Source organism: Drosophila guanche, unplaced genomic scaffold (genome assembly GCF_900245975.1).
Source record: "Drosophila guanche unplaced genomic scaffold, DGUA_6, whole genome shotgun sequence".
Classification (NCBI taxonomy): Eukaryota; Metazoa; Arthropoda; class Insecta; order Diptera; family Drosophilidae; genus Drosophila; species Drosophila guanche.
The window spans coordinates 8091953-8115010 of record NW_022995747.1 but is presented as its reverse complement, the minus strand read 5'-3'; the positions used below and the strand labels follow the sequence as shown (position 1 = coordinate 8115010).

The 23058-nt window shown below is 46.0% G+C and overlaps 1 protein-coding gene and 2 long non-coding RNA genes across 4 annotated transcripts in view; 1 reads left to right on the top strand and 2 right to left on the bottom strand.

Moving 5' to 3' along the window:
• The window catches only part of LOC117582951, a 12297-nt gene extending 3724 nt beyond the window's left edge, over positions 1-8573 (bottom strand). Inside the window, exons 1-2 of the long non-coding RNA XR_004573758.1 lie at positions 8563-8573; positions 6540-6541 (exon numbers count right to left, since the gene is read on the bottom strand). This is a non-coding gene — a long non-coding RNA (uncharacterized LOC117582951). The remainder of the gene's footprint in view (positions 1-6539; positions 6542-8562) is intronic.
• LOC117582950 overlaps positions 1-10419 on the bottom strand; it is an 18750-nt gene extending 8331 nt beyond the window's left edge. Inside the window, exon 1 of the long non-coding RNA XR_004573757.1 lies at positions 10409-10419. This is a non-coding gene — a long non-coding RNA (uncharacterized LOC117582950). The remainder of the gene's footprint in view (positions 1-10408) is intronic.
• The window catches only part of LOC117582945, a 61962-nt gene that overhangs the window by 32069 nt on the left and 6835 nt on the right, over positions 1-23058 (top strand). For both annotated transcript variants that reach the window (XM_034271054.1, XM_034271055.1), the window contains exons 3-6: positions 21982-22137; positions 22200-22400; positions 22460-22610; positions 22777-22845. In XM_034271054.1, coding sequence (XP_034126945.1) covers positions 21982-22137; positions 22200-22400; positions 22460-22610; positions 22777-22845 — 577 coding nt within the window. The remainder of the gene's footprint in view (positions 1-21981; positions 22138-22199; positions 22401-22459; positions 22611-22776; positions 22846-23058) is intronic.

Below are 23058 nucleotides of genomic sequence, written 5' to 3'. Positions count from 1 at the left end.
CAACACACAAAAGAACTGTAACGCCGGGACCCTCCGCCTCCCATCAGTGCGGGGGGCAGCAGGGGGGTGGGTGGGCGGGGGGGGGGGGGGGGGGGGGGGGGGGGGGTTAAGGGTTACAACACCTGCACCACAGTTTGGGGGGAGGCAGAAATCATCATCATCAAACAGGATATTCAAAGCTGCACAAAGCTAAACTAAACTTACAAAAAAAAGAAGAAAACTAAATCCCAAAACTATCGTAATTGCCAGAACAAACCTTTGGCCATATGGCACTGGCTCAAAGCCTCATGACTTCGAGCTGAGGGCCAATTAGAGCGTATTCGTATTTGAAATGGCCAAGACAAGGGACCGGGTCGAGGGCCACGGCCACTGCCAGGCCAAATGCTTGTTATGCAGATTGTGCACTAAGCCATTTTCCCACAAGACCCTTAATTAAGATGCTGTCGAGATGATGATGATGCCGATGAAGAGAGATATGAGAATCCAGCACCTAATATCCAAGCAAACGTATGTGCCCTGGCACTTGGCACTTGGAACTGATTTGCAGCCAATGTGTTTTGTGTCTTGGGGCTGGAATTTCTGGCTGCAGTTTCGATAAATTACACATGATATGAGAAACGGTTCCAGTCATCCGTCCTGGCAAGAAGGTCTTTATCATAATTCAGTCACTATTCAACCAAAAAGGAACAGAGGAAATCTACTTAACCTATAGTCCTTAAATCTCCACAGATTTAGCTGGCAAGCCGCCTTCTAAGCAGCTTAGAAAATTATGCAGATGACTTTCTGTTGAATTGTGTGGATGGGGGGATGGTAGGGGAAAAAGTCTCCTTCTAAGCTGAGAGGCGTTGTAATAAACATAAATATGATAATGTGTGCCGAGTATATCCTTCTAGAATGTGTTTTGATTTAAATGGGTTTTTCGTTTGTGCGCTGCTGCTGCCATTTGCAGCTGAAGTTTCTAATTTACTCCTTTGGCTACATGTCTGGCTGTCTGTTTCTCTTGCTAGGACACTGATTCTCATTCTGATTTTAACTTTGGGTTTGTGCGAAGTCTGTGCGGAGCGAAGAAGCATCCTTTCTGCTTATCAGTGCCTCTGCACTCGACATAACCAGGCAACATTTTTAATAATGAAATTGCTCACCAAAAAAAGAAAACTTTGGAATGAGCAAATTCTTGCAGAATGTTTTCTAGCTACCATTCCCAGCTCCAGCTCCATCTACAGCTCCCTGCCACAGTACATCCGGCACTGGCAGCAGAACAGGACCTTCTCCTTCCATTGCGAGAGCGAGAGTGTGTTCCCTGGGAGTGAACGCATATTTTAGCATAATGCCTCAAATTATGTGCTTTCTACGCTATGCAAAAATTTAATGCCAGCAAAATGAGCAAAGGCACAAAATTGCCCTGAAACCCTTTTTGTTGTTGCTTAGATTGTTGTTCGTCGTCCCAGTCCCTGTACCGTTTGTCTCCTTGCTATACCCTTAAAAAGAGTGTCAGATCTTCTGCTCTACGAAGGATCATAGGACGCATCGAAGGTAGTTTTCGGTGCTGCTGAGTGCGAGGGGAAATGGAAGTGTCTGGCCAAGTATTGGCAAATACATGGGCTATGAGATAGCAATTTCTCATCAGCATTCTTATGAGTTGGATCGACCCTATCTACCAAAGTGTATCTAATACTTCGCCATGCCTCTCTTCTTTGTTCTCGTTGATGATGTTGTTGTCAGTGGCGTGGCGTAGCGGTGCTGGCCTGGCTGCTGGTTGCAGTGTTAGAAGCAAGCTTTGAAATTATTTTAGCTTTGATGGTATTTTTCTGGTATTTTTTATGGGTATGTGTGTGTGTGTGTTTGTTTTTGTGTGTGTTGCCACAGAGGAGGTGATGCTTGCCACGGCAGCCGAACAGACTCTCTTTTTGCTTGCTCAATTTATGCAAATTAAATTGCAATACTTTATGCTTTTTTTGTGTCACCAAAACAGCCCACACAGTGCTTCTCGCTCTCACTCCATCTGTGCCACTGAGGCTCTATCTCTTTTGCACTTTCAAAGCTTTGTTTGTTGAGGAACAAAAATTATTAACGTTACTTTGATAAATTATGCTCATAAAAATTGCTTAAACGGCAATTTAAGCACGCCCAAAGTTAGTTTATTTTCTGTTTCGCCTTGGTGCGCCTCGATTTATTGGCCCATACACTCATTTGGGCCACAAAGGCTCATTTGCCGAACACGATTCCACGCGAAGTGGAGCTACCAAAATACGCGCTACTAATGGAGCGGCACTACCACACTCGGTGTGCACGGTGGGTGTGGGTGTGCTGCTGCCTGACGTATGGTGCTGCCGTGCGTTAGATTAATAACTGCATCTGCAACTGGGACCGAAACTCAGACTACTACGATGAGGCTGTCTGCCAGTGGTGGCCCCAAACTGTGCCGGTGAACGACACCAACTGAGAGTCCCGTATGTATGTATAAATATATGATTCATATGTGATTGCTGCGTTTCACGTTGTTTGCATTAGTGTTGTGCCCACCGCACGTCGCATGCATAAAGCTGCTGTGGTTTGAAAATTGTTTTATAGAACTGAGCAACCAATAAAGGTAAAACAATACAGCTATCTGAAAATAGGACATTTTTCTTTATGGTAAATGTGTTTTTTGAGTTTTATTTTTCTTTTCTTATGAGGAATATAAATAAAAAACACAAAATGGGATAAAATAAATAATACAAAAATGAAAATCTTTCATATATGTTTTCTATTTTTATATATTTTAAAATATATTTGTAATATATGTTTTAACTTAAAATAAATTCCTGCAAAACCCATCGGTGTAAAACTTGTCGTAAAAGTTTCGTGTGTCTGTGTGCTCGCTCAAAGATGTGCATTGCATGTGTGAGTGTTGTGCCCGTTCCATGCTACAGGTATGAGTGCTGTGCCGTGTCGTGCCTGCCCCCATGTGGGTGTTGCGGCTGCCGCTGAGTTGCTGCTGCAGCAGCACCAGGCTGCTTCGGCTGCTGTTCTTAGCACCTTGGCAACTGGCGCTCAACGGAGTGCCGCAGAACGGAGTCTGCCCCGGCGATGACGAATGTGAATGACTTGCCTCGAGACATGCAGTCAACTTGACGCGCATTTGTCTGGCAATGCGTCTGACCATATATGCATGCAGACTGTAGGCGGGTGTGTGTGTGGTAAAGCGGGGGGAGGAAGATTTTTGCATACTCGTATGTGGTGCACTCATATCTCTGTTGCTGTGTGGTGTCTGTACTGATGTTGTTGTTGTTGTTGTTGTTGTTGTTAATGTGGTTGTGCAACATTTGTGCTCTGTCAAGATGGCGTCATTTGTAACAGAAGTAACAGCAGTAACAAGAAGGACAGGTACGGCTCCCTGCTCTCGGAGCCCTCACGCCCTGTGAGAGGGCTAACAATCTGTTGAGATACATAGCAATGACGTTGCCATAATTTGTTTTATTTTATGAAGTTTGCAGTGCAAAAAGTTTAAAATCAAGACAACTTCTGGGGTTGGGTGCAGCTCCTGGAAATGAATTGAATTAAAGTTCTTAAAACGAATCAAAAATTGAGTTGTTTCAAAGAAATTATTAAAATTCTGCAAAGGAATGGAACTTTTCCCAGAGAAAGTTGCTTTAAATGGAAATTAAAAAGGGAGGGGTCTGTGGGGAATGTGTGTGTAAAGTTTTTCCAAAGAGTTTTCCCACTCTCCAACTTACATTCCAACTCATTTGCATTTCAAGTTGCTGCATTTCCATGGAAATCTCTCTACTATACCATTAACCCATTGTTCTTTCAGTTTTTTAGTTGTTGTTTCCTTTTTTTCCGCAGTGCCCATGATCCGATGCCAATTTACATTTACAACTTTTAAATCTTATAAAACTTTACAATCCATGCAGTTTATGCCTGGGATTTCATTTCAAACGAAAGAGGAACAAACAAAAATATGAACATTCTGTTTACTCCCCCGTTTGCTCTCTGTCTGTCTGTCTGTCCGTCTGTCTTTCATTTCTAGCAAAAGTTTTCCGCCCCGTCGTGCCTTTCTTTGTTTTCCCCGCTGCGACCCTGGACCAACGCTTAATTCAATTAATTTTTATTTAGTTTTTCATATAATATTTGCTCGGTCTGCACATTTTTAAGCAAATACCCGACTCGCCGGCTAAATGAAATGTTATTTGCATAAAAATTTCCATTTCAGTTTTCTGTTCGCTCTCCTTTTTTTTTCTTTTCATATTTTTCATGTCTGTTCTGTCTTTCCTTTTGTCCTCTCGCACATCTCGGGACTCGGTTCTATCTCTTTGGCCATTAACACACAGTTTGCTCTTGCCGGCATGCCCGACAACATTTCCCATGCTTTTTTTTTCGACTAAGCGTATTTTACACATTTAATAGGAAAAGCTATCGCATTGTTTCCAGCTTCTTGTAGAATTTTTTTAGTTTTTGCTTAAGAAGAAAAATGGAAAATGATAAAGACGGAATAAAGCTAAAGCGTTTGGGCCTCGTAGGTGGACTATGGAGTCGTTTTTGTTGTTGTAAGCCGCGAAAGAAATTACTTTATTTTAATAGGACTTCATTTAATCCAAGCGCATTATGAGGACAGGCCGTCAGCAAAGGAACGGAAGAGGCAACACAAAAGGAAAGGGAGAAAAAAACAGGTTCAAGCTGGCGGGGAGCCACAGCGCTTGGGCAATTTGGTTTCCCCATTCATTTTGTGGCGCACGCTGCGTATACGCAATCTGCGATGCTTTATATTATAAAACGGTGCGTGGTGGCGGGCTGGCTGGCCTGGGCTGGGCTGTTGGTTGTAAAGGCTTGGAGAGGCCAGCCAAATGAGTTCTGGGCCTCTGTAGAGCGACAGACGTCACCCGACCGACAGGCAAACAAACAACAAACACGCCCACTCAAACACATGCATAATACTCTCCCTAGAAGAGGTGGTAAGAGTATCTGTGAGATCCATGTGCATTCGTTGGCATGACAGCTTTATTGCTAATTGAATGTGGAGAGATTAGGTTCGTGACAGATTCCAAAAGAATACTTATTTAATGGGAATATCTTTCGCATATCAATAATAGAGATTATCATGAATATAGTCAATGCCAGATAGCAGAGTTTGAGGGCTCGTCTTTGCTTCCAGGACAAATTTATACGTTCGACTCGAGACGCAGAAGCGAATGCTGAAATCGCCATTGCCATTTACATTTAAAGAGTATGCAAAAAGTGAGTGAAACGAGTGTGAGAGAGACCCGACGACAAGCAGCTTGTTTGATAGAAAAGTTTCATTTCCGCTTTTCATTAGCTCTCAACGGTGTGACACAAGCCGGGGGCCCGAATGAATGTTTGGTATGGGGATGGTAAAATGCGTAAATACCACACACACAAGCACAGAGAGACAGCAAGAGTCACACACATTTAAGGCCATAATGAGATATATACAAAAGCTGAGCCAGCTCAGCGCCAAATCGGGCAGAGAGCGAGTGTGAACCTCTAACCACGTGTTAATTTTACTCCTTTTTGCCTCTTTCTCCTCTTCGGCTGTTCCCCTGCTCCACATTCTGGTTGTGCTTCTGCCCCTTCATTGGGGGGACACTCCAGCTCCCCAAACACCCCAATCCGTACTTGCCGTACATCCAATTTCTGCTGTTGATGTTCTTGTCGTCCTCGTTGCCTCGCTCGCTCTCGCTTCCTCTCCCTGAAGTGAACTAAAAAGCTTGAATGGCGCTTATGTCGGTCGGGTTCTATTTGTCGGGCTGTGGATATGTTGATGTTGTTGGGGGCTGCCTCTGCCTCTGCCACTGCCTCTGCCCGAGCCACTGCCACACAGTTGTTTTTTCTCTTTTGGCCAAACGGCAGCCAACTAGCTGCTATATTAACTGACTTACTGGGCCCGCCCCCGTTTGCCACATGTGAGTGCAAACACGCAGCGTAATGAAGTAGCCAGAGAGCCAACCGTAATGGCTGACTGAGCGTCATAATAATCTCAGAGTGTGAGTGCGTGCGTCGCTCTTCCTCTCCCTCTCCCTCTCTCTCCATGTGTGTGTGGGAGTGTGTGATCCTAGTGGGAGTTGGAGATGGTAAAAGGCAGTGAAAGATACAGATACACAGGCACAAGTGACGCCGTCAAAGGTTATTCAACTGCCACGCACAGCACGAACCGGGGGGCACAGCACCAGCTCCAGCACAGGACTCACTGGTGGTGGTCCCTCTGCAATGTGTGAAGGCTTTCCTTTTTCTCCTCCATTCCATATGCCATGCCACAGATAGATAGGTAGACAGATGGCTATATGTATGGATGGATTGCTGGGCTATCTGGCTGGCTGGCCGGCTGGTTGCTTGGTCGGCTGGCTGGCTGGTCAGATGGAAGGGAATGTGCAATACCGAATGGAATTCTTGCATTTCAACCTAAACATTTCCCTAAACGTTCCGCATCCGATTCACTTTGCACGCCATTTCCGCTGCCAAACATGTCTGGAGGCGACTCCAGGGAGCCGAGCCCTGGCATGCCATTCCACAGCGTTGAGGCATTTTTGGGCTGGCGGGACGTCTAGTATCTGGTGCTAGTGATGCTAGTCTATCAGATTTAGATTTATCAGCTGATTTATGGACATGCCTTACTTTGCTCTTGAAACGTTTGCTTATAGGCGGGAACAAAATTGCGACATGCTGTGGCTTCCACAGACTACATTTAGATATATAGAACCCAATTAATGGTTAGTAAACTGTCGCTGCATGTGTGCTGTCAATTTATCATTAAGTTTGTCGGAATCTGTTAAATAATGAACAACTTTTGGCTGTTTCTTTCATCTTGTATTGTGCTTACATATTTCTTTATCTAGAGTTCCCATCACTAGCCTCTATCTCTGCATCTATGCCCATTAGAATCTACTTCTCCAGCTGGAAAATATTATTGATTTTTGCATTTTTACATCATGAGAGTTTTAATAAACCGAATCAGCGTGCGAGTCTGTCTCTGTCTAGCTCTCTGGCTATGCCGTGGGGGGGGGGGGGGGGGGGGGGGGGTGCGTCCTCTCATGATGCCGGCGTGTGTTCAATTATGTGTGTACATTAAGCTCTTCCTGGCAACAGGATCCAGCAGCTACCCAGTCACTCCACTGCCCCCACCGACAGGGACATGGAGCGGCGGCCCTTTCATTATGATTATTATTGAATTATTTGTATTATTGCATTATTGGTTGGTGGGGCAGCCATAATACGAGCAGGACACGAGCAATGAGCCTGTGTGGCAGTGTGTGCGTTTGAGGACGAGCAGGATACGCGCAGGATGCGACTGAATGCATTTTTTGCACCGGTAAAGCAACGAAGCCAACGGCTGGCTGTCTGATAATATTTAATTTTAATTTGTTTATGCAATGGATTTTATTTTTGTTCCTTCTTGTTACTTTTATGCTGTTTTTGTTGTTTTTTGTTGCCTTTGTGTTGCCTGAAACTCCAATTACCAGGTCTATTTGGCCTGGCGGTTAATGAACGCTATTAAAAGCAAAAATAAAATAAATACTTTGTTTGATTTTCAATTTTTCGTTGAACACGCCCCGTGCCCTGTGCCCCGAGCCGCGTGCGCCGTCTGTTTGTTGTTTGTATTTTTGTTGACTATCGAATTTCCCGGACCTCGGCCCATATGTTGGCTGTCATAAAATTGGTTTTCGGGCCGGCAAGTGGTCGAGTAGGTGGCATGCAGCAGGCTGCAATTTGCCAGCAGCTGTAGAACAAATTGCACATTACGCATACGCCGCATATGCTCTGCTCTGTGTCGCTGTCTCTCTCGCTCGCTCTCTGTGTGTATGAGTGGTGTTTTGGGTATGCCACTTAGGCAAACACAAACACAAACACTCGATCCAACAACTGTAAATGCTTGTTTGCCTGTGTGCCTGTGTGTCGAATCGTCTGACAATGCCGTTTTTGTTGGTTGTTTGTCTAAATTTAAAGCACTCTCAGGCGCCCCAAACACAAGGGTATTCCCTCGTTCTAATATCATGGGAGATACATATATGTTTATATACCTTTATATAAACCTATGCAACACGCTGCCTGCGTTCATTGAACTTCAAGCAAGCATCTGAGGAGATTTTTGTTTACTGCCGTTGGCCAAGTGCCGAATGATGAACAAACAATTTGGGTTCTAATTAAGTTTGGAATTTTCAACTTATTTGCCAAAATTATGCAGTGAAACCGGAGGCTATGTGCACGCATCAACGTAGTGCGGCCAGAGATTAGCCAGACAAATATTTGGCATTGTAATTGAAATAATTTTCAGCTGGAAAATCAATCTGATAATCATAATCATTATGTTATTAAAATTGTTCCATTTCATAGTGCATAAATCTCGTTAAACGAGCAAAACAATGCTGCTTGCTAATGAATCATTTTCAAATTCCCTTACACTTAGAAAGAGACAGAAAGCGAGAGAGAGAGAGAGAGAGAGAGAGTGAGAGAGTGGGTGGAGGAGCACTCCAGAGAGCATAGGACCCAAGGCTTAGCTGCCATGGCAACATGGCTATAATCGCTCTGCCATTTTTCCAGGAATCGTTTATAATCTTTTAAGACCACTGGGATGCTGATGCTTCTGCTGCCACTGATGCCATTGGGGCTCTTTCTTCACTGAATTCGCATCAGAATGTACTTCCCAAAAGCACTAAAACCACTCCACACCCTGCGCCCACTTGAGAGGCGAATTAATAAAATGAAATTTGATAAATGAATGTGTTTAACAGCATTTAAACTTTGACCCCTCCCTCTCCCCAATCATCTCTGCCTATACCTCCCCACCTCCCTCCCACACTCTCTCTCTGTTTGTGTTCATTTTTGGTAAAATGCTTTTCGACGCCTCACAAAATTTCATTTTCAAAAGGAAATAAAATGTTATTATACGTTTTCTTGAAAAGCACACAGAGAGAACGTCGTCGGGCGAGCATTTTCTATTTCCACTGCTTTCATTAGCCAGCGGCTACGTGGTCCAATTTTAAGTGTTACTTTTAATTTGTTTTCCTCTGTATATACACCTATAGAAGTCAGTGTGTGTGTGTGTGTGTGTGTGTGTGTGTGTGTGTGGCAGTGTGAGATTTTATTGCTTATTAAGCGTTTTTAGTTCAATTAAATCGCATAATCGATTAAGTCCCTCCGAAGTCCATGTGCCCTTAATGCCCTCGACTGTTTCTCCTTATTGCCAATGGAGTCGCCAGCGTTGTCGTTGTTGGATACGCTTAAAAAGGGTATTTTGATATTGCTAGAAAAATAGTTGATGCCGTAACAGAAAGAATTATAATTCATTGAACAGAAGTAGACTCTGGTCAGGGACGTCAACGATCCGGTTACGATGTTTCCATTGTATTCTACTCAACAAATTCAAATTGTTTGGTTGCTTTATTCAAAACCAATTTAAATGTTTCGGTATAACAGCTTTATCGATATCCAATATTATTCTACACTCATTTGCAGTTGAACATGAAGCTGTTGGTGTTGCAACTTCTGCTCCTCACTGTCCTTGTGCTGTGCCAAAAAAGAGATGCAAAATTGCCTAGACTTTTGCTTGATGCTCAGAAACGATGCCATACTGGATTCGTATTAACGACCAAAATGCGATGCCGTAAGCGATCACGCGCACATTCATGGAAGTATCAGTAAATGGGTCAGGGATAATCATAATCCCATAGCCCAATCCCGAAAATTGTTAAATAAATATCTTTGGATCAGTTAGTGTATCTTCACCTTCGGCTATCAAACCTTGCCACACCTTCTTGGCTGTCTGCTGTTGTCGTTGGTTGGCTGTTTCGCTGCGCACTCAGACGTGCGACGTAATGTCTGGCACGGCTGCCATCGTCATCTGACACCACGGCACTTGGTTCGATGACTGGGTTCGGTCCGGTCTGTAGCCTGGCCAAAGCCCTGGCTCTAGCTGTGGCTCTCTGTCGCCCCCACACCCGCCCACACAGTTGATTACTTGCTGATTGCTGACAGCCAAAACACAGCGCCAAATAGCAACAATCATCCTGGTCCTGCTTCTTTTCCTGGCTGCCTTAATTTCCCCTTCGTACCACACTGCAAGGCGGAGCTTCAGCTATTAATTGATTTGTTACAATGAAATTTCCACACTCAATAAAATAAGTCTGATGAACATTTTCCTTAATGCCGGGCAGCCAGGGAGCTTTGCTGCACAGATGCCTGCTGCCGTCCAGACAGCAGGTTATTCCCTTTCGGACTCCACGATTGAGGCTGGGCTGTAAATAAATGTTATTTACTTTTGGAGAGTCGTCCGCTCTAGATATAATGTACTTTAAGCCACATTTGTGCGCTTTTGGTCACTGGCCAAACTTGGCCAACAAAAGTGCAATAAAATAATCATAAATTTGCACATTTTTTACGCCACAATTAAATTTTGCAAATTTGGCAAATGCACAAAAATGGCTGCCACATTTTATTTGACATTTTTATGAGATTTTGTCGTCGTCGTTTCACATTCCCATATAATCCCATTCCCCTCCCAATCACTCTCCCCACAAACCATTCCCACATAGCCCATTCCGTTTCCAATTCCAATTCCATAACTGTTCGTTCCCTGGTCAGGAGGAGGCTGGTTTTTGTTGATTTATGAAGTTGATTGGCTGCCTGACAGACCAGACCCGACTTCTCCAAATGGAACTTGTGTAGTTTTTGGTTCCAACCCCCCCCTGCCCAGTCCCAGTCCCAGTCCCAGTCTTTTCGTGCAGTGTATTTGCGTGGAGCCGCACGCTTTATCGTTTATTCCACATTACTCAAGTCATAATTAAGATCTTGGCAGGCAGGCAGCAAGGCGGTGGTCGTCGTCGCACTGTGGCTCTGTGTTTGTTTGCCTCTTTGCCGCAGCATCGCAGCGGTCATAAATTGTGGAAGTGGCTCATTGACAACTTCATTTCCGCACTTGGCGTGCAGGCAACAATGAGAGCAAGATGTTCGGCAGGCTAAAGGCAGGGGGGCAGTCAGGCGGGCCAGGCGGCCTGTGATCCGCTTCTGATGATGTTGCATCGTGAACGAAGCGGTGTCTTAGCTCACACGCAACGTGCCGCCAAATGACATAATGAACTGCACTATTTATGCGACACACTGTGCGAATGCCCCCAACAAGAGAAACTACAGGGCCAGTGGCAGTGGCAAGCTGTTACTGCAGCTCTTCTTGGGGCAGGCCACAAAGAGAGACAACAAGCAATGCGTGCCATGGACTGTGCGTCGTCATAAAACTGCTGACATTTTGCCATATGATGTCACGACAGCCACAAGTGCAACAGCAGCGACAAACAGTTGCAACGGTCGTCTCTGGTCTCTGGTCTCTGGTCTCTACGTCACGTGCTGCATACAAGTGAGGCAGTGCATAGGTAGAATTCTGTGGGTCATCGTTCATCCAGTAATATTGATCGATGATGCGCTGTCATTCCGTGGAAAGATCAACAAGAGATGCAGTTCATTATGTGGTTAGAACACGAATTGATTAAGATTAATCGATGGAACAACAGAACAAGCTAGTGGGAAACAGCTGGCAAATCGCTTGTAACTGGACATTGTCTATAGGCTTTTCTTTCAGATTACCATTGTATCTGCATAACTTTAAATGTAACTAACGCTCTTTTCTGCATCTACATATATGTACAACTGTGTGGCTCGTATCTAATAGCATTTGCAAGTGGCAATCGTTCACACATTTCAGCTTATCCATTTATCTGTCTGTCTATCTCATGTATCTGTTGTATCTGTGTATCTATGTGCATATCTACTCGTATCTGCATATGTAGCCATCCATCAAATATCCAATTAAAGTCCGCTCATGCATCTTTCATCAGTCGACTCGACGCTCTGCCAGCTGCCATCTAATTAGTCTCGACAAACATTGACAAACAGATGCATTATTGCATTTCCCAGCTCCATTTTCTGTTGGCCTTTTTTCGTTTCAGCGTTTGTTTGGAGGTTTCCCCACTACGGTCTGACGTTTGGGTCTGCGAATCGGTCGGTGGGGCGCTCTGTGGTTCTGGGTTCTGTGTTCTGTGTTCTGGGCCCTGGCTCTGTATTGCGGTTTGTTTGCTGACAATTTGCAACTTTATGCATTTGCCTATAAACTATTTACAGTGTCGGGGCATTTACCGCTTTTTGATTACGCCGCATTTTGTTTGTTTCCTGTGTCCTTAATTTGCGCACCAGCACACAGCACACAGCACTCCATGACTCGTTACCTGTCTGTCCATCAGTCATTTGTAGTTATAGTTACAGCCACAGTCACTGTGTGAGATACTTCCCTCCCCGTCACATGAGAGAGAGATAGATTGATACTCTTCCTTCACGCAGGTGGCGGTAGTCGTTTCACGCGCTTTTAATTGAGTGCTTCCGCTGCAATTAACAAGTACAACGCGTCCAGAAAGGGGAAAACGCACCGCCGCAACCACTGGCGCTGACTGGTTGACTGGTCAGCAGCAGTGCGAGCCTTTGGGTCGGCTCATCAGAGGAGCCAGCTGGCCAGTTGATTCTCCCCTCTTGACTTCTAGATTACAGCATACTTACGCACTAATGCCTCTTTAAGTTAATGCAAAACCATTAAACGTGTTGACTGCCACACTTTGCACCAGAGGCCATAACAAATTGGTATCCCTGTGTGTGCGTCTGTGTGTGTTTGCGTCTTTGGCAAAAGGCAAAACAATGCATTAAGTAAATTAATCGCCAGCCAAATACAATTAACAATCGAATGTTTCATGGGAGCGTGGAGTCCTCCTGTCCCTTGCCTTTTCCTGCCCGCTGTTTTTGTGCCTCATTTTTAATTTCCGCTGCGCGTGTGCCGTGTCTCCGCTGTCTCCTCTTACTTTTTATTTATTTTTTGTTGTTTTTTTTAGTTGGTGGCAATTCATTTACAACACACAAAGTCATGTTGCCGCTAATTTGGCGAATCGATCCCTGGGATGCCTGTCGGCGAGCTCTCCGGTTGCAGAGTATTTTATTTTTTAATTTAAAATCCCTGCCGCCTGTCCATGGCACGCAACAGCAACAGCAGCAGAAGCAGCGTCACATTAAACGCATTTTCCAGAGTGTGAGTGAGAGAGAGAGAGAGAGAGAGAGAGAGAGAGAGAGAGAAATCACAACAATTTTCCCAGCTTCCTTTTGCTACGCTTCTAACCAATTTCCATGTCCCCACACTGCCCTCGCACCCCCGGCGTTTCCAGCTGCCAGTTCTACAGTTTGCAGTTTAGTTTTGCAATTTTCCGGCTCAACGATAAATGCAAATAGATTTCACCTGCAGACGACTACGACGACAACGACGACGACTACGACGATGTTTGTCCAATATTGAGAGAGAATCTTTAAATAAATTATGCGCATGGAATTTTCGTAGCCAACTTCAGCAGCAGCTACAGCTTCGGCTTCTGCTCTTTGGATACGTTGCATGCAACATCAGAGTGTAGCTGTTGCTGCTGCTGCTGCTGCCTGTAACTGTTGTTGTTCGCTTTCGGCTTTGGCATGTTGGGAATCATGTATGACTTTGACATTGACAGCATTGAGGCAGCAATATGAAGGCAGCTTACAGCTGGCAGGGGGAGTGCTGTGATTACACATACAACAGCATGGCTATGGTGCAGGCAGGGAAATGCTACAAAAAATTGTACATTTTACGCTTATTTACATTTGTACAGTTAGTTTTTGGCATGCACTGAAAGAAATTGTTGGCATTCGCTTGTCAACAGTTGAGAAGGGTAAAGGCTGTGGCATTGGGGTTGGGGTTGGGGTTTTTGGAGGATTATTGATGCTGTCAATATTTGGCAGTTTACCTTTTTGTGACAGCCAATTGAATGAGATAAATTATGCAATGAAAGAGACAGTAACAGAGAGTGAGAGCATTGCCTCGCAGATATTCCCTCTGTTTCTGTCAGTTCTCATAATTTCCGTCAGACATCAGTCAATCATTAAGGATGATTGAGCCTGCAGCTTTGTATTTGGATTATGATAAACGTATGATGGACATATGGCCATAAATCGCCTCGGGTCGTTCTCTGGACTTTGCTAAATCCATTTTCTGAGTGTAGTTTCCATATGAGCGAGCACTCAATTTCCGCTCAATCCTCCCCATGCCTCATGCCGTGTGCCTGCCCTTCCCTGCCACAACCACGACGCCACACAACTCCATTCAATTAGCAACTCATAATAACAATAATTTTTCTTTTGCAATTCGCATTCGGTAAAACATTTTGCGGGCACGTTCTTTGGGCCAACAGTGTTCGTGACGCTGCCTCTTTGGCAGCGCCCCCGCGCCCTTGCTGCTAAAGAAGCCGCACTAGCCTGCCCCGTGCCGCACCGCCTGCCTCCTGAACCCTGAAGCTCTAGGCATTGACTGCAACAATGTTTCCTGTTAAATGATGCATAATAATCGGGATCGAGCGAGGGAGGTAGGTGGGGAGAGTGGGGCAAGCACCCACAGGAGGATAGAGAACGCTGCCGAGCTTTGGTGGCTTCAATGAGGTGAAAGGAGCTGCTCCCTGGCTGGCTGGCTGGCTGCAGCGCGACTCAATGGGATGTGGGACAACATTCCATGCTGGGAGGCACTATAGAAATCACTCGTAGATACGGGGAGGAGACACAAACATGCATGACGTACCGTCGTCGTACTACGTATTACAGTCATGACGATGACGATGACGAGAACGACGACGTTGATGTGATTGTGATTGTGGATGTGTGTGCTGGTTGCCGTTTGATGGTTGCTGCCTGCTGCCTTGCCGGACACAGACCGCAATATAACCCATACAATTGCAGAGGTATGTCCATACTTTCAGCGTTTTACACACATTGTATGGCTCTTGCCTGCACGCCCACGTTCCATGCACCATGCCCACCGCCTCTGCACTTTTTGGCAACGCCCACCTTGCGCTGAAATTGCTGACGGCTGCGGCTTGTGGTTGCACTTTGCTGCGTAGCTTACGAAAATTCCCTTGGCTTCCGTTAGCTTCCACCAAAAACTGAGTTTCTTCTTCAGCTCCTGCTTCATCTCTTTCGCGCTGCTCCTTGCACTTTCTGTATGCCTGTGTGCGTGTGCGTGTGCGTGTGTGTGTGTGAATGTATGTATTATTTACTCACTTGAACTGAAACATTTTTATAATTTTCTTCTCTTTTTGTTCTCGGACGTTTGTGTTCGGTGGTTCACATCCTCATCTTCGCTTGACCATCGGTTTGTGGTTCTGCTTTTCGGTTCTCTGGCTCTTCCCAGTGGCTCTCTCTTGCTTTCTTTATATATTCTCGTTCGTTTTTCGGTTTTCGCTTTTATTATTTTATTGCATCTTTTGTTGCTGTTGTTTGGCTCGTTGGCCATTGGGCAACATTGTTATTTTCTGCTATTTGGCCATTGACTATTGACTATTGATCAGCCATCGCTCCCCGCTCGTTCTGGCTCTGCTTCTGTGTTCTGGCCATGGGTTTTTGTTGCTCCTGCTTGTACTCAGCATTTATTTGTATACATTTACCCTGGGAATCTCAAAGTGGAGAGGTATATATGATTTGTAGAGTGGATACATATAAGTGCAGGTGTTTTTGTAATAAAATTAGGAAACATTTCTGTGTAACGCTGCGCTTTAAAGACCTTAAAATGATCGCCAAAATCGAGCTGTGGATCCAATAAGAATGATAATCATCTGTGGTGTCTACTTTAACTGCATTGCTGAGAGAGTTGCTCGTATTGAGAGTAACTCGCTCAGAGAAAAGATCGCAGCAGAGATAAGAGCTGTCTGGGCTTGCTGTTTCTAAGTGCAAGGGAGATGCAAGTCGCGGCCCATTTATTACGTTGTGTGAAGAGAAAACAAATACAAAACTCACCAATTAAATTTGTAAAACATTCTAAACATCTATCAGCACTGAAATTACTTTAAAGGGCATCCCTTAGTCCCTTACACACCACAACATTACTTGCTTAATTTTAGTTCCTCTGCTTTTTGGCATTTTTTCCAGCAGCTTATTTATTTATTTGGTTTTAATGCATCTGGGATACGTTCTCTGTCTGTCTTTCCATCTGTTTGTCCGTTCTCCCCTCTCTCCCTGTGGCTGTCTCTTTGTCTGCTCACTGGGTGGAGTTCCAGGAAGTTGTATTGAGTCATTGGTAAATGGTTTACGTTTAACCCATTTAAAAATGCCAACGCACAGAAGGGCTACAGAATCGTATTGGAACAACTGATGCCCATCATCATGGTAATCATCATTCACATCCACATCCACATCAGCATCATCATGTTCAGCCGCATCTCATCCGTTCGGGGTCGTTCCCATTTCCCCATTTAGCATACAATGTGGCCAACAAAAGTTGCATGGATTAACTCCTCAGCGCTGCTCTGGAACTCTGTTGTTGTGTTGTGTGCCCCATTTGGGGGCAGCATCAGTACCCTCTGATCTGGCCAATTCTGCAGCAGCAGTCTTTTCCTGCACGGGCCCCACGATTCACGACTCCACTCTCTGTTCAAGCACCTATTCGGCAACACTCGTCGAGCCCCGTCAAACTCCCTTGTGCCCCAATGCAAGCTCTGTCTCTACCGCTCACCCGCTCTCCTTTCTCTCCTCTCTTTCCGTTTCAATTTGTTGTTTCTGCCGCTGCCGGTTTGTTTGTTTTCATTGCCAGCGAAAAATATTGAACGGAAATTTTACAATATGATTTATTGAGGGGGAAATGCTGTGTGCTGTTTGCTGTGTGCACTGTCGTCTTTCGCAGCAAAGCACTGGACAGAGCATACGGCGTGCCAAATTTCAACGGAAATGAATTCGTTTATAGCCAGAAACATATTGCATTTTGGTTATCCGCTATTGTGACAGCCTTATGACTCACTCTTGAACATGTGGACATGGGGAATGTTTTTTGGGGTCTCCAGATTCGCGCAACCAATAACCAGGAAGGTGAAGGTTGTGCTGTGTGCATCGAACTGTAGCAATGGCCAATTAGGATTGTTTATGCAATACACAATTGAATCCAAAGAATTGTAGCTTTGGTCTTTGTGGAAATTTATTTGGAATTTTCTTTAAATTCTCATCAATGGAGCGTAACATTTCCATTCAAATCCCACCAATAATCCTTTAATAATCCAAGGGAAAAGTTTTCAACAAACATATTTGCACATGACTGCCAAGTAAATTCGAACAAAGCTCTTTTCTATTGTTCTTCAGTCGAATAGGGAGCGGGTCGGAAACATGGCCAGCTTTCACAATGGTTGGCTACCCCCCCAGAGGAGGGATTTGGTGTGGGTATGTGGGTGTGGGTGTGGGTGTGGGTGGAACCCTGGCACACGCCCCGAACAACATTTAGATAAGATTCCTGCCATCCGCCCCACACAGTACCCCCGGGACCAAGGGACCATGGGGTCTGCGGACTGGGGCTGTGACTGTGCGTGCAATGCAAATTGCCAAAAGGAAATTTATTCCTGAACTACTGAATGCGAATTTTCCAGAGCGCCAAAAGTTAACCAAATATGTCAATTGAAATGCTTTGTGTATGCGTGGGAAGAGGATGCCGTTGCCGATGCCAATGCCTTGGCATGTGGCAAACAAACAAACAAACAAACAAAGCGCAGGAGGACCCAACTAACCAAAGCGGGGCTTGTAGGTTAAAAAGCAATTTATCTTTGACTTTTGCCAAGTAAATTCCCGCCATTGTCTAAAGTGGTTGCCCCATGCCTGGACAGCCAGGACTAGTCCTTGCCACCGCCACATGTGTGACTGTGTGTGAGTTTTTGACTTAAAACTTGGCCCGAAAAGTGTGTGAGTCTTGGCTTAGAACTTGGTTGGTTGGCTTGCTTAGCAGACTGCTGTGTGTGCACATCTAACTAGTTTCCCCATTTTCGGGGTATTTGCAACCACTCAATTACACTGCAACCACAGACATTCAATTGAGCAGAGCGGCAGCAGCAGCTCTCTTTTATTCGGCCCTGCCCTGCCAAAAGGCAAACAATGCACTCCGAATGGGGAAATTATAGCTCTGTGGCAAGCAGCAAGCAGCAAGCAGCACGAAGCACGCAGCAAGTTGCATTGCGATGCCTGTGGGGACGACTTTTCAATAAATTCTCGTACCGGTGGCATTTGAAAATTTGATCAGAGCAGCACGTAAAACTATTTGAACTGCTAACCCAAATAAGCTCAGGCATTCATGCCACCGCAGTGCCTCAGTAAGCTGCAGCAGCAGCTGGGGCATGCAACTGCTACAACTACGCCAATGAACTGTACGAGTGCAATCAATAGAAGCGATTCAAGTTGCAGCAGCAACTCTCCAGCTACAAGATACTTTCTGTGCAACCATAGAACTTCCCACACGTCTCTGTCCCTCCACCACGCTTCGTCGGCTGCGGAGTCTGTGGAATGCCATGGAATGTGCACACGCATCTTCGACTGCCATACGATCTGCACATCTCTCTCCAGCTTCAGCTCCAGCTCCAGCTCCATCTTTCCGCAGACTTGTGGTGGGTGTCCCCCGCCACCGCTTTCTATGGCTGCTGCTGCAACTTGCTTTCCCTCTTCTTCTCCTTCCCTGTCTCTTTCCTCTTTGTGTGGTGGTTGGGGCATGTAGCAGGAGCTTACATTTATGCGCGAAATTGTCGTATGCATTTGCACATTCATAAATTCTCGTTGAGCGCCCCCAAAGCGACAGGCGAGCAGAGCCAAAAGAATGCTCTCTATGCCATTATAGTGTGTGGCACTTAGATGGAGAAAGAGTGAGTGAGGGAGAGGGAGAGCAAGAGAAAAGGGGGTGCAGAGGCGGCATAGTTGGCAGAGTCACTTGCAACTGGCAACCCGTTCCTCTCAGCTGCTGCTGATGCTGATGCTGCCCGATGCTGCTCGCTCGTGTGGCATTTAAATTTCATTTTTAATTTGCTTTTTTCCTCCTTTTTTTCTGAGCTTCCCTGCCGCTGCTCCTCCTGCTGCTCCTCCTGCATGCTACAGGCACATTTTATTATTGCATTTTATGCCAGCGCGGGGGCAACCTTAGAACAGCACGTCATTAGGCGATAAATTATCTCAAGCGCGTTGCATTTTGCATAAAATGTTGCCGCTGTTACAGCCTTGGATTTGGAGCGGTAAATGTGTGCCAACAGCTGTGGCACAGACGGGGGGCTGCAGTGGGAGCAGCGGGAGCAGCATTAAAGGATGCCTGGCAATTTGAATTTGTGAAATTCCATTGGGGGACGAGTGGCGGCGGTGGCCCAGCAAAGGCAATCTGCAATCCAAACAGTTGCCGTTAGATGGAGGCCAGTGGCAGTGCAAGGGCCGAGACTGGCAGTGGGACCCGAGACACAGACAGAGAACGAATCCGGGACGGCGACGGGGCTTATCTATCCACAAGATGTTGCCGTTTGATAAGCTCAGCGCAGCAGCCGGGCAATTTATGTGGCAGTCAGCCCCACTGCTGCTGGTGGTGGTGCTGCTGCTGGTGCAGTCGATGATGAATGCAACTGCAATTGCTGCACCAGCACCAGCAGCAGCAGCAGCAGCAACAGTTGCCTCATGGAATGCACTGCCGTCGACGACGTGCGTTCAACTATGCAAATTTTTGTGTGCAGCTCCCATCTCCATCTACCCTTGGCAAAGGGGGAGAGAGACTGACTATTGACTTGCAACTTGCTACAACTTAGTAGAAGTCAACAGTGTATGGGTGTATTGATGGGGCATGCTTCTATGTCCATGGCTGTGTCTATGGCTGTGTGCTTCTTGTCAAACAGCATTCAAGCACGATTCTGGGAAACATTCCTCTCCACTGAGTTGACTGAAAGAAAGAGCCTGAGACTGCAAAAGTTGGCAGGGTTTGGGGGGGCCCAGCAGGAAGACAGATTTTAATACAAATGATATGAAATTATATAGCGAGTGGATCGAGAGCGGGAGATAAAGTGTTGTCTGGACGAAAGCTGAATGTCATGACAGTTCAATCATTTGGCGATGGAGATTGCAGATTGCCGGCTCCGATCTGGTTGCAGGGCAGAAAAGTCTATGGGTGGGGGAGAGTACGATCCCAATCCAAGGCATAATTGATAGTGGTTTAGAAAGCTGTGCATGCCAGCAGCAGCGTCAAGTGAATGTCCGCTGTGCAGCAATTAATCTGAAAACGCTTAACGATTCCCGTTGCTAACGACTCTCGAGGACATAACGCTGCCGTTGACATACCCAGAAGCAGGACAACGCTCCCCTCCCCCACCATTCGAGGCGATGACAAATGGTTTTGGTGCAGAGAATGACAAAAAAATCGCTGAACTTTGACTCCGCCCAGTGGCTGTACCTGGCTCGTGTCCTGCCGTGTGCTGCACTGCCCTGCCCCGTGGCATGCTTCGTCGTTAGCCGTGGAGTGGCGTAGTAGTAGTTGCCGAAGCGCAGTTAAACGCCCAGCCATTGAAACAATTACGCTATAAAAATTACGCCCTGTGCTGCACATGCAACTGCTGCAAGTAAACCCCCCCCCCCCCCCCACTATACTCCTTCCTGCATGACTCGTGTGTGTGTGTGTGTGTGTGTGTGTGTGTTTGAGTGTATGTATTTGTAAATTTGCCGCACTTAGCGTTGTTGCTACTGCTGCTGATGCCACCGCTGCTGCCTGCTGACGTGGCAGGCATTTCCATGCGTCAAATTGCCGCCAGGGCATTGCGTGTAATTACAGCAATAAAAATTGCAACACATTGCGTACAAACATGCAACATAAGCAGCCAGACAGAGACAGAGAGAGCGACTGACAGCGCAGAGCTGCGTAAATTCCTCGAGACAGAACTTTAAGCTGCATCCCGATGTACAGCAATTATCTAATTTATAAAAGTTAATTTATCAAAAACCGAAGCAAATATTCCGCAGATGAGCAGAACTCCAGTCCACTCCAATTTGTGTCTCTGGCTAACGAGCTGTCAGCAGTCGGTAGTCAACATTCAGCACTGGGCATCCGGCCACAGCTGAGTTCATCCCACCGGCCTCCCCGCCACTGCCACTGCCACTTGGGTGGGCCAATCGGTGCAGCTCTCTCTCCCACTCGCTCGTCCTTCGAGCGGAACGCAAGTTGATTGCATTTTTAGCATAAATTTCAACGCATTTGACTAATGTCCGCACATTTGTTATTTGCGAGAGCAGAGCACGACAGAGCACCCCAAAACCCACTGAGGCTCTTCTGAGGTTTCCTCGCATTCGGTGATTTTTCATCAGCCACTTGGACGCCCAACCACTGGCACTGGCCATTATCGTTGGTCTTGCCACTTGCTGCGGCAACAGCGTAAACTGCAGCTAATAGATACTTGTACTCGTAAAGTTGCAGTGGACGATGTTGATGATGATGACGAGAATGGGTGATGTGTATACTCCCAGCAGAGTCATATGCAAATGCAGGTGAAGAGCTGTGCCTGAGCCTGCGCCCGCTGGCCATGTAATTGTCTTAACTGCTTAATATCACGTATACGCATTGGAAGAACAGCCAAAAAATGAACAGCCAGAGACAAAGCCACACGGAGCCATAAGAGACGACTCCATGGTCGCGTCAACAGCAGCATAGCAGCGGCATAAAAATTAATTAACACACCAAGTCTGGCTGGACACGCCTGCAGCACGTATCGTAGGTTCCAGAAAGGCGGAGTCTCGCAGTCTCGGCTTCTGATTCAGGGATATAGACAGAGCCCAAGGCACAGCAAGGGCTCCAGCTCGCTCTCTCTCTTTATTATTTGCCATTTTCGACGATATTTTTGTCAGATTTTTTGTTGTTGCTGGCTCTGCCAGCTGTGTATTTATGGGCATTGCAGGAAAAACCTCAATGCAATTGGCATTGCTGGGTTGAGGCGTGGGCGGGACGGTCGCCCGTTCGGCTGCTAAGTGAAAAGCGTGAAATTTATAACGGCCAATAGATTAAGCTAGAATATAAATAGCATTTTCTACAGTTTTTGCTCTTTTGTCTATTGTCTGGGCATAATTTATCCACGTCTGCTGCCCGTCTGTATTGCTAATCAATTGATTATCCCATGTTCTTTGGTCTTTTTGCAGTTGCTGCCGCCATCTCACAACCGAAGAACACAAGCGCCCTCCGACCATATTTACAGATCAAGAAACATTCCGTCACCAGAGTGACAATCAGCAAGCCGCATGCCCCATACTATTTGCCATGCGTACCCATACTCAATCCCTACAGTAACTATCAGGGTGAGTAGCAGCCAATCTCTCAAAGTTCCTTAAAGTGAAAGGTCATTCCTTCTCTCTGGCAGATACCCAACCGCTCTACTGCAGCTGGTATCGGAATGGTGATTCCATCGAGAAGCTATCCATACGCAAAAGTGACTTTTTCATCTACGAGAATGGCACACTGCGTTTGCCACCAAATGAGCGAGCCAGCGGCGTTTATCGCTGCAAAATCGAGTGGGATGAGTCCGGTGTCATCTCCGACAGCATAACCGTCGAGTATCCAGGTGCGATATAACTAAACAAATCAAAAGTACACACAACTAAAAATATTTTCTCTTTGCAGTGCTCAAACGTAGGTTTCCCGGCCAACAGCAGACGTCTAATATCAGCGCTTTGGAGAGCAAACCCTTGGTGCTCGGCTGTCCCTTTCTCAGTGTGCCCGCTGCCCGGATAAGCTGGTACTTTGGCAACGAATCCCTGGCCAATGACAACAGGCGAGTAAAGATCAGTGTGTGGTAGCATCGAGACAGGACCAAAATACTTTTCCTATTTACACTTGGCCAACTCTTTGCAGCCAACGCTTGAAGTTTTGTGTGTGTGGAAGTTTCGTGTGCGCTGGACGGAGCGAATACTAATTTAAACCTTAATTTTCCATTACAGCGCGCTTATCCTGTCGAATGGCACATTGATTTTGCGGCATTTACGCCGCGAGCAAGCGGGCAAATACAAGTGAGTAATGGGGCATCAGAGTAATTGCGAAAATGTAGGGAAAGGTAGGATAGGAAACGAAAACTAACCAAGACTAACGTGAATTTTCCATTTAACTGGGGGGGTGCAATGGTGCTGATGGTGCTGCTGTTGTTCGTGGCGGAGTGGCTAAATCAACACCTTTGCCAATCCATCCATCAGATGCACTGCCATTCACGCACCGCCCAGGGCCAG